Here is a 12035-nt window from a genome sequence, read left to right as displayed (position 1 = left end):
TTTTTCAAGCTGTAGCTCATTTTTCTTGAAGGACTTTTTGCTAGTAGTGTTCTTCATCAGCTAGTTTCAGCTGCCATGCTACCCCACAGAATACTCACAGCCCCACACCCTCTATGGTTTTGCAAGTTAGGCCTAACATCTTAAGACAGTCAACACTCCCTATACCATTGAGAAAAGTCAAAGAGAAGGATAATCTCTTCCATGTGAGATTTGTCACCCAAGAAAAAAAAGCCTCTAGTTAGATGCGTAAATGTAAATAACTTTTATCCCAATTCAGTTTAGCCAAGATATGACTCTGGAGTAATATCTACCTTCAGAAGAATTTTTTTTTTCCTTTGTACAGATTACAAAAAGCTATCAGCGTGAACTTGACAATCAAAACCAAGAACTTCTATAAATGTCATTATTCTGATTGTCACTTGGAAAGTGAAAATACTTCAGATTTCTATGGAGTTTGTGTCACCCAATTCACTTCATGTCATCTCCACGCTGCTTATGGCAAGTAGACTGTGTGAAATGTAGTATCCTTCCCAGCGAGCGAACCATGTCCTGACTGCCACGATAGTACTGACCTCAGGCTGCCTTTTTCTCATGGTCATTTGAAAGATTCTCATACAAATAGAACCCTTGCAGATCTAGTGGAACATCAGAAAACCGTACCAGTCCTCCGCTCTTTCCCTGACCAAGAGAGGAATTTAGCCTTTCCAGGGAGTCAGATGCTACCTGGGTAGTAGGTACTTGGAGCTGTGTTGTTGTTTTTCCACCACCTGATCTATAGCTTTATATCCATACTTATTTGCATGTCCAAGTGATTTTGCAGCACTAAAATATGAGAAAAATGTTTAAGGCTATTTTAGCAATAATCAAGGATAAGTTGTTCCAGCATGCATTAAACTTACTCAGTAATGGTGTAGGTATCAGCACACAATCCAGTCTTCTCACTGTTTGTCCCCTTCACTGTCTGTCTGAATTTAACTGATGTATTTCATGTACCTTAGTGGTTTGGGAAGAAAAATGTAGAGCAATAGTACCCGCACATGGCATCTGCAGTTTGGCTTCCAAGGTTTTGCAGTGGAGCACATCCTCCTGCACTTCATAAGCTAGCTTCCTTTAAATGCAAGTATTTCTCTGCATAACGCTATCAAACAGAATTACCTTACCTTACACTGGTGTTACTGGAAGCAAAATTTAACCCATTTATGTCTTTCCTGAAACTGCTGTAGATTAGGCAATGGTGCCAGTACATTTTGCCTTTTAAATATTCAGGTAGTTGCAGTTTTGAGTCCTTTAAAAAATTGAGTGAAACATCAGCTGCGACATACAAATACGGTGCATCTCTGCTTTCACTCACCTCCTCCACTGGCAGTAACAAAGCATAGATTTTCACTCAGATTATCGCCTCTGGTTGACTACCAAGTAACTTTCTCAACAGACAGAAAATGCTAATGATCTCAGTGTCAAATGGCCAGATCTCAGTGTCAAAAAGAAGAAAATAGCATCTGCCTTTCAAATATCACGTTTCCCAACATAATCCTGCGCAAAGCAGCTACAGATCTTATGGTCACTTCATAACATTTTTAGTACTGTGGTTATGAGGTAGGAAATAGTTTCTAAAGTTTAGAGGTGGAATCACCAGCTTGAGTAATAAAAAAGGACCACACAACCAAAAGCCTGGATCGCTTTTTGGCATGCACACAGCAGTTTGCACAGGTGTCAGCCAAGAGCTCCTCAGATGCCAAGGTCTGACATGGGACCATTTTCTAGTCTACTCTTGCATTTTGATAATTCAAAATAAAGTGCCATTAGAGGGCAAATGTAGTATTAGTCACTAAGGGATTCAAAAGTAACTAATTCAGTAATTGAACTGGCAGTAAACTGTAAGTAAACTGGCATCAGTTTACTTTATATTCTTTATAGCTTTTCAGATAACTCAAATTACTAGAGTTTTTCCTTTATCTGAGAAAATACATCCTCCAAAATTGATCCTGTTTCCCAGTGGTCTAGAGACAGGGCTTTCTTTAAAACTTCAGGTTACTCTTGTCCTGTTAGTGCGGGATATTAAGAGCTGCTCCATTCAATTCATACCTGACACTGGCACAGTAGTAAGCAAATGTTCTACACAAAGGCTCTATTGAAAGTCTTTGGTTTCCAAAGCCTGTCTATGGTTCAGCCATATACTATTTTTGGTCAGATCAAAAATAGAGTCACACAAAAGCAGTGATCTGATACAAATTCACCCAGAAATCTATGACTAGCAGGGTTTTTTATTCCAGAGCGGATATCAACTGTCCATGATGGCTCCTTTCTCACAGAGCAGCTACCCTTTGTTCTACTGTAGACGATGTGAAGCCTGAATAGCAGCCAGTGTAAACCCTGCATCATGCTTTCTTCCTAAACTGAGCTTAGATTAATATTTATTTCTTAGAACTTCATTTTTATAATATTATGAGTTGTAGAGGTATTTTTCTATCAGCTGGGTATGAAATAGTAGAAGCTGATTGTTAGAGCATCCACTTTTCTTTTTCCTCCTGTCCCTCACCCTTGGTAGTTGGCTTGAATCTTCAAGGATCCTCAAGTAAATTTTTATCTGTTAAAATCAAACCTAAATGTTAGCTCATTTTGGTTTTTTTGAGTACTGTGCCAAGCTGATGGGATCTTAAAGAAATGTTTAAGTGGAAATCTTAATGAGCAGGCAGAGTTATGATATTGCTGAATGCTGGATCTGGAGTGAAGTGATTCAGCACAGATTCAGGAAAATTTTAAAGAAAATTAATTAGAAATACCAAAAAAAGTTCATAGAAAAATGTTAATGTGGCAAGACAATATTTTAAAATCACTTGTGTCATGTCATTAAATGACATTGAATAAAAATGTTTGAAAATGCTGAATTCTAAATAACATTGGATTGGAAAATTTTCAATTACCACAGAAGAACATGTTAGCCTACAACCTGACAGGTAACTGCTTCCACAGGAATGTTTGGAACCAGCTGAATATTTCTCACTACCAAGCTTTTCAATGGATTACTTGGGTTTGCATTAAGTATACAATGTGTTTTCAATTATTCAACTACAGTCCGGTTTCTTAGACAGAGCATATGCCCTGGCAAGATGTTTTTGTCTTTTTCAGGCATGTGTTAGTTGTGAGATCTGGTCGCTGCTTAATTTTCCACAAAAATGCTCCTGTCAAGAAGGTTTCTAAAATGCTGTTATTCTCACTGGAGAGTTTTACACACACCCTTGTAAATGAAAGTTTATGACTATTTTTTTAATAAGGTTTAAAACCATGATGATTTTTTTTGAACACTTCAGGGCTTTTTGCTTTATTTTTCTGTTGCCTAATACATTCAATTTGATTTTTGGAATCCACTGCTCCCCAAAGAATTGAAGGGATGCTGGAAGACACTGACTCAACAAACCTGCTTTGGCCTGTATTCATCCTCTTATGTAAGAAGGAGGGAGAGTTGAAACCTCAATCCAGTCCTAGTGGCTCTATAATAAACCAATCCAATCTGGGATTTAAGGAGCCATGTGTTCTTTAAGAAAGTCTGTAGGGAAAACAGCGCTTTATGGCTAATGTATTGATGGAACAAGACATTTTGCTCTCTGATTGCACTTTTTCTTTACTGAATGCTACTGATTGTTTTAAGGACCAAAATTATATTCTTAAGTAAGCTTGTTTTTCCTCTCTTGCCTCTGCACGTACACCTACCCTAGCTTTATCTCAGTCTCAGACACTTGCCCTCTGTTTTGGATGGAGGAGTGGAAGAGGATTTAGTTAACCTGTCATGAACTTCTTTCCCCTTCATTCCTCTTGAAGTCCCTATTGTCTTTACCGTTTCATTGGCTTCAGTTCTTCCTGTCATCTTGACTATTGTTTTGCTTTCCATACGTATCCACTTCCACTCATGCAGAGGTTTTTTCCATCTTTTATATCAACAAAAATCCACTTTCTTCTTTTAGCGTTTTTACTGTAAATTTACATTCTTCTGATGAACAGCCTCAGAACAGTGTCTAGGAAACTTGCTACTTAACAGCCAACTTTTGTCCTTGCTCTGGAAGGTGTTGTAGGCTAGACCTAATGTGCTGGGTAATACATTCACAATCACTGCTTCCTAGTCATTCCTTCTCTTTCAGACCAGAGCCACTTAGTCAGAAAGACAATACTTTTGAATTGAAAAGGGGACTTGATCAGGGGCTGTATAGTAAATGCTTCACTGCTGGTGCAAAGCACAGCTGCCCATCTTTCTAATCAGCGTCTTCAGTCCTGTAAACAGTGTGGCATTGGCTGGGAGATCAGGAGTGTCTCTGTGGAAGGAGAATAGGTCTGAGTTACGTTTTGGCTCTGATTACGTCGTCTGTCCTTTCTGGAATAAGAGAATCAAAGTGATTAGTCTTTAGCCTTTTGAAACCATACCTCCACACCTCTTATCTTGATGAGCAAGAGTACAGGGTAATTCTTTGTCTCAGAGATTTCTGCCTGGTGCTGAGGCCTGCTGTTGGCCATGACTGGTAGCAGTGGTAGCTCTTGTTCTCCAAGTTCGTCATGGAAGTCCCTCATTCCTGCCAGTGACGTCTGGGCATCGCCTGAGTGCCAGTATCACCAGCACGAATCTTTGGCTGCTGCCAAGAGACGTTTCAGTTCTGACATATGATACACAAGTTCTCACATAGAATACATCAGTCCAGCAGCCATAGAGATGCCTGTTTATCTCTTTAGCCCCTTCCAGAAAGTAGTTTGTGCCAGTATTGTCAGACTCAAAGGCAGCTGTATCAATGGCTTATTGCAGTATATTTAAACTATGAGATTTCTAGAGGAGCTAGGAGTCCAAGAAAATAAAAAGCCATCATAAAGCCTTAGTTACTTTACGTCTGTTGTGTTAAAGTACTTGAGGCTGAACTCTATTGAAATTATACAGGTAAAAGCTAAAAAAATGATGGGTTTTTTCCAAAGGCAGAGATCTCAGACTGGAATGTTGTCTTTCTGCTATGACGTTATTTTTATGGAATAAACTACTACTAGGCTCTTGAAAGGAATATGAGCTGTCTAGTGAGCTCAGAAGTAATGCTTTTTTAAAAAAAATCTCACCTAAGGGCCAGTGTAGTGCTACTTAAGCTAGTACATTCCTACACGTGTAGATATAGTAATGCCAATGTGTGAATTGCTATTTTATTTGTGCTTTTTAAAGTGTTACAGACATGGTACAGTTGTGTATTATGTCACTAGGAGCTTCCACATTTCTGCCATCTTTCATGAGCAGTCATGCAATGTACTCTGGGCACCTATTGCTTTTTCTTCAAGCTCACTGTTTCATACTTTTCTCAACTGGGGTCTTGCACTATAATTATTTTTTTTTCTTTTCGTTTGATAATAAAGGGGGTATTGCAAGCACTCGGGAATAAGCTTTTTAAAAGTACTTCCTCTCATGTTTCCTATTCCATGGTACTTGTTCTATCCAGAGGAAACTTGTGGGAGAGCCTCAGGAGAGAGTTATTTCATTTTTAAAAGGACTGAAAGGCTCTGATCCCCTGACTTCAAAGGCATTTGGGGCTACAACACTTAAAGGGAAAATTCTGACAACACCTGATCCAATATCATTTTTGTTTTGACTGACTTCTACTTTGTTCCACTGAGTTTATTCCCCTTGAAATTTGTGGTCAGACTGAAGCGCTAACAGAGCAATTATCACCTTTAATTGTATGTTTGTAAAGCTTCTAGCACTGCAAGACTGAGCTCAGTGGCAGACCTTAGGTGGTAGCACAGTATGATGATTAAATTAATGTAATTTCTTTTCAAGCAGTAGCCATTTACTGTCGGTGTGTCTAGATGCAGTGATCCTCCTGCATGGATTGTAAGCCAGGTTAGTTTGTGCAGTCACTTCCCCACAGGAGCACTTAACACAAATAGACCAGTGGTTCTCCGGGATGCAGAAATGTGCCATGCTCTGCTGCCAGGTTGCTGGGGAGCTGCCAACCATGAAGTAGTACGGACATTGTACTAATAAAAGTCCATTTACTTTTTGTACAGGGATCAGCTGGCTTACCTGGAGAAACTGGGCCATCTGGTAGCCTTGGCGAAAAGGTATAACAGCGTATCTGACTACTCAGCAGCAAAAATGAGCTTTGAAAGCCATTGGGGTGATAAAATATTGGTGAGAGATTGTTTACTGACTGCTGACAAAGCTAATATTCATGTAGCTATTTCAGAGCACAGGGATGTAATAAATGGTAACCCAAATGCTGTTATTTGTGGTATGCATCTGGTATCCTTGATTTTGCTTGGCAATGAATTTAGAGCTGATAGATTTGATATCTTGTTTGTATTATGGCACTTACTTTACTATCTACTGCTATTGATTCAGAGAAACTGGCATAAATTATATTTATTTTATACAGTAGTCACTGGTTTTGCACTGCTACATAATGAAAACAAAAGTAGAAAGGTAAAATTTGGCTGTATGCATTAACTGAGTAAAGAAGACAACATTGTTAGTTTTGTCTGCTGTGCAGTAACAGTTGCGTTTATGAAAGCAATGTTTGGCAGACTTAATGTGACTAGAACAGTATAAATAACTTAAGCATATTTGATATGGGTTTATTTAGGTGAAGTGTTTTAGAACTGAAAAACAGGAAACTATTACTGGTCTGCATGTCAGTTTCAATTATAATAAAAACATAATTGTTTGTCAGAATGATCCAGCACCGTTTGTATTTCTTCCCTGCAGGGCTGAATTATTTCACCTAGACTGGTGGCTGCTATTTAGATATTTTATTGAGAAAGTCTTAATAATGTATTAGAACTTCCATGAAAATCTGATTATAATTTATATAATCTATGAAAGCAAATACATCAGTGGAAAGCACTGCTTGTTAAAACTAAAATTTAGACAAGTCTCGTGTGGTTTTAATCATAATATCGTCTTAGAATTCGGTGTCAAAGGATTCTTGTTCTTTATAATTATACTTGGCCCAACAAAGATTACCTCAGGATACTGCTGCTAGTTTAGCTAGGAGGGAAAAGGCAGTAAAAGACTAATTAATCTATCAGCAGATGGAAGCAAGCTTCTTCATGGTGCAATAATTGTTATTGCTATGCTGTTTCTGTAGAATTTATTATCTTCCTCTTTTATGGATTAAACAGTACAATGTAATCATGCTATGTGGATTTAAATGACAAACATACTTCCAGTATAATTATTTTAAAGAAATATGTGTCTAACAGTATGCAACATAAAATACAGCATTATCACTATGTCATGTGTACTAGCTGCAATAAAAGTGTAATATTTGTATGGGGATAATCTACAGCCAAGCCTAGTGTTTGGGCTAGATGTTATACGAATAAAAGGTGAGAAAGCATGTAAGACAAGAAAGAGACCCTTCCTACTTCCCCTACTCCAGTTGCTTCTGCAACTGCTGAAGGGCTGGTCTTGCTTTTAGATCTGTGCTTTCCTAACACACACTGAAGAAATGAAGGAGAGGGGAACAACGTTTTCTTTTTTGCTTGTTTGTTGTGGCAAATTTTATGGATTAAAGAAGAACATAAATATAAATGTGATGCACCCAACAGGGAGAAAAGGAATCTGCTAGCTGCAGTTCACAAAGACTGAGGTATCAAATCTCTTTGTCAGTCTTCTAGGAGTAGGGAAGACAGAGAAATTCAGTTTTATCATTTTTTCAAAATATGACTGGGCTTGTAGGAGGAAGGAGTGCACAAATTCAACAAAAGTGAAAAAAGGCCTCCACACTGTTTCTGAAGGACAGAGCCTGAACCAATGGTGTTATGCACTGCAAAAAGTTGTTCCCTTTAGCAACCAAGTCTCTTGTAGACTATGGACTACAACCCTCATGAGAGATCTCTTGGATTGCTGTTGGTATTGTTATTGCAGGTTAGCCCCGTTGGCCAGATATGCCTGGCTCAGTGGACATGGAATGAGTCAGGGAAAGAGCGCTCACTGTTATTTTGTTTTTAATTTTTCGCTAAAGGGAGAGCGAGGCAGTCCAGGACCAGTAGGTCCTCCTGGAGAGAAAGGTGTCATGGTAAGTCACAAATAACATAGAATCATAATTATGTTACTTACAAAGGCGCTTTACCTTCCAAAACAGTAATAAATTCTCACTCTTCTGACTGTGCAAGCTTTATTGAAAAGAGTAGTATTTATGATACATTGTTCTTGGGAAGTTTCATTTAGCAGCTTTATCCCCTCTGTGGAAGTGATGCTGCAAAGTGATCCGCTGAATGAAGCAGTGGAGTAACTGCATTTTTGAAAAATGTCTCTAAGCAGACTTACATAAAAAAATTAAACACAATTAGTTGAAAGGAGAGATAAATAAATGAGGGGGGAAGTAAATGAATGATCTCCTGTGTAGACTGGCTTAACACAGATTATTCTAATAGACTGGTAACCAGCATCACCTCTAATTCTACTGGACAGCAGTACCCAGACAGCCCTGAGTGCTGCTCTGGTGGGAGGTCTGGCTTCCTGACAACACCACGTGTCCTAAATCAGGATGCAACATTTCATGCAGCATTAGACAGCCTAGAGGCCACTATTATGTTAAATAGGTTGTTGGGGCACAGAAGTAAAAAGCTATACACGTGTGCCCATTGTCACATTCAAGTTGAAGTTCTCAAGGAGAAGTGGTTAGGGTTCAGTTGTGTGTTTGCTAGCAAGCATTGTGATGGCTCCAGAATGTATAGAGAACGCATTTTGTCTTGGCCAGTCGTGCCCACACAAGGATGTGTCCACTTTCTGTTCCCACTGTCGCAGCCTTGACTTGAGGATTTCGAAATTCATTTAGAACTCAGCAGCTTTTGTTTCAGTAAATCCCTGCCAGCTAGTGCCTGTGTGTGGGAAAACTTCTTAGGTTGGTTTAATGATTATTGTGATATATCCAAATAAATATCTGTTTTCTAAAAAAAATTTTGGGAATAAATTTTGCAAGATTAAACATTTTATTAATTTACCTCCAATTTTTTAGGTAAGTAACTGGATTTATTATTGTTGTTATAATAACAATTTTGATGAAACTGTTCTGTCTTTTCTATATTTATTTCAATTCTAGGGCTACCCAGGACCTCCAGGAGGCCCTGGACCTGTGGGGCCAGAAGGATTACCCGTAGGTATAGGGTGGTGCTTTGGTTTGACATAAAATGTACCATTTTCAAATTGTCTTTTTGCTCTGCTAAGAATGATTTCTAATTTGTACTGCAAAACTGGATACAGTACAAATACAATACAAATATAATTTGTACTATAAAACTGTCATGAAAATTTACCCATCTGGACACAAAGTCTGTTCACCTGCTCTTTACCAGGATGATCCATGAGAGACAGGAAAACTAATTTATGTCATTTACTCATCCATTTAAAAATCAGTCTGTTGAGACAAGTAGGGGAATAGAATTTTTTAAGGATGGTTTATAATTGCACAACAATTTTATTTTTAATTCATTGATGCCTAATAAAATTTAAATATATTCATTATGTGTTTAGCTTCATTGTTAATCAAAAATAAATTATATTCTAATTTGCTGTGTATAATTGTGTTATAATTTGACTACTATGGGTCTTCAGTACAGACAAAAACTGAATCTTTTATCACAAATTATTAAGGTTTTTAAACATAATGTTGCTGAAATACAAGTATCCTTTAGCAATTTTGGGATGTTGGACAGAAGTAATTTATCCAACAGTCACATCATGATTTCTTATTCAGAATGAAGTTGCATAGAGTTTCTTACTTAGATTTTTCTAGATAAATTGTACTAACACAATCAATTGAATTTGAACCATGAGTGAAAGTGATTGATTTTTATTGGTTGCATTGACTATTGCTAAATGTGCATGAGACTTGTAATTTTCAGAAATCTGTGTATAGAAGACAATGAATAATAAGTTTATTTGACATGTAGGGACCTTCAGGGACAAGAGGACCACCAGGGCCACAGGGACCTAAGGGAAGAAGAGTGAGTAGTATTGTGGTTTCATGTTACTTAGAGCAGAGATTAGTGTGTTGCCGATACGAATCTGACGTGTAACCCATGTACAGTTGCTTCCTTTAAACTCTGTCCTCCGAACTCAAGCCGTTTGTACTGAAATCAGACAGATAATACTTGCATTTCCACGTAGAAAACGATATGAATCTTCATTTCGCCTCACATTACAGTTAAATGGGGTTTTGCTATTGATTTCAGTTGAGAGCAGGACCAGAACCAAAATTACCACTGTCCTTATTTTCTGTATAATAACTACCATTGGACTGTTTCAATGTTTTAAGGACTATTTTCTTTATCTGCATGTCATTTATGTCTTTGGAAAGACAATCAAAATCAGCCAAACGTAGTTCTGAGAGAGGAAGAAGCAAAGTCAGAAGATAGTGTATGCTAGAATCTCAAACCTCTGATTAGATCATCATTTCCTTTATCTGGGAAATGGGAACCATTTTTTCACTGTATACAAAACACTAATCCAAAGCCGACATAAGCGAACACGGAGTCTGTCTACATCAGTTTGTATGAGCATTTGATCACAATGCATAAAATCAGTATAAGTGAAAGTATTGCAGTTTGTTACCTGGGGATGGTTGGCTACATGGTTTTCATAAACGCTTTCCTTCATAAACCCCACCAGTCTCTTGCACTTCCTGTCTTGAGTTTTTTTGGTCATGTTTTTGCAGTCTGAGCTCAAGGTGCCTGCAGGAAGGGCTTCCAGTTCATAGTATAGATGGGTTTGGTTGCAGCATGAGCAAGTATATTCTCACTGGATTTATGGAGCTTGTCGAGAATAGCAGTGAAGATGCCCCCTTCTAACATCAGCCTCACCTAGCAGTTTGACAGTATATCCAGGCTTCCTATGAGACTTGTACAGCTCATACCAGTGGCTGGACCAGTGTGTCTTCACAGGTGGTATTAGCATCGGGCAGTGCTTACCACTTATTCCTGATAAAGTCCCTGAATTCTTGTCAGTGAGATAATTTTGTGGGTTTCTTTCTGTCATAGGAAGCAGAAACTTTTGTTGCTACAGCAAAATACAATTACAGCCTTCCTTTATCCTCCTTTGTTATTGCAATACATATGTTTTGTAAGAAAATACATGGTAAAATTTGAAAAGTTGTAAGATCTGGAGATTTCATGCCGGTTGGAGATAGATACTTGAGAAGCATGCATTGCATTTTAAATAAGATTTTAGATTAGAAAATATTGTGATTAGCAAACTTTGTAATACAAAATATATTACCTATGTATTCTTCTACATTACTTTTTCATAATTGCTAAACTATTAAATAAGAGATTGGGTAAAGAGTTATATTTTCAGTATATTCAAAAGAATATCTCTGAATATATTATATATTTGAATATTAATATAGTATATTTAGAACTCTATTTTGAATATTCATTATATTTGAAATATGCAATATTTTGAAACATACAATATTTTGAATAGTCTGTATATTTGAAATATACAATGCTTAGCAACTTCGCAGTACACTACAGGATTATTCATAAGAGAAACTTCACATGTTTCAAATGAGTCTTCCTTCTTTAGTATGGTTTCCTCCTCCTTCAGAAGAAATCTGTTTTAATTTACCTCTTTGTTCATGATGCAGTTTGTAGGAATAATTTGTGAAATGTAGCATATGAAATGTATAATGTCTGTTAACAGTCTGCAATAATGGTTCTGGGTTACCCTGTATTAGAGAGGTTTCCAGCTGGCAATGCCAAGTGGGTTGGTTTTTTGGGGGGGGGTTTTGTTTAATTTCAGACATAGAATATAATTTATCCCAGACTTCAATTTCCTTAAATGGGTTTAAGATTTGAGCGTATATCTGCAAAGACTTAGAACTTCTTGTGCTTGTCTGAAGTACCTATCAGTAGGAGATTTGTCTGAGTCTGGCTTTCAGGATTAAGGAAGTTATCTCAGCAGCTCATGGAAAAGGACATACCCACCATCATCAGAGAGAATCTATATGGTCTTCTGAAAACAGTCTTCATTTTTCCCTTACAATAGATGTGTTTTTTGAAAGCCTATTTAA

General features: G+C 37.6%; 1 protein-coding gene across 1 annotated transcript in view; it reads left to right on the top strand.

Annotated features, from left to right (window-relative positions):
* The window catches only part of COL24A1 (collagen type XXIV alpha 1 chain), a 149707-nt gene that overhangs the window by 87212 nt on the left and 50460 nt on the right, over positions 1–12035 (top strand). Inside the window, exons 25-28 of the mRNA XM_075156204.1 lie at positions 6028–6081; positions 7986–8039; positions 9066–9119; positions 9916–9969. Coding sequence (XP_075012305.1) covers positions 6028–6081; positions 7986–8039; positions 9066–9119; positions 9916–9969 — 216 coding nt within the window. The remainder of the gene's footprint in view (positions 1–6027; positions 6082–7985; positions 8040–9065; positions 9120–9915; positions 9970–12035) is intronic.

Source organism: Calonectris borealis, chromosome 8, assembly GCF_964195595.1.
Source record: "Calonectris borealis chromosome 8, bCalBor7.hap1.2, whole genome shotgun sequence".
NCBI classification, from domain to species: domain Eukaryota; kingdom Metazoa; phylum Chordata; class Aves; order Procellariiformes; family Procellariidae; genus Calonectris; species Calonectris borealis.
Note: the sequence above shows the minus strand (reverse complement) of the source record. Positions and strands in the feature narration are given on the sequence as shown.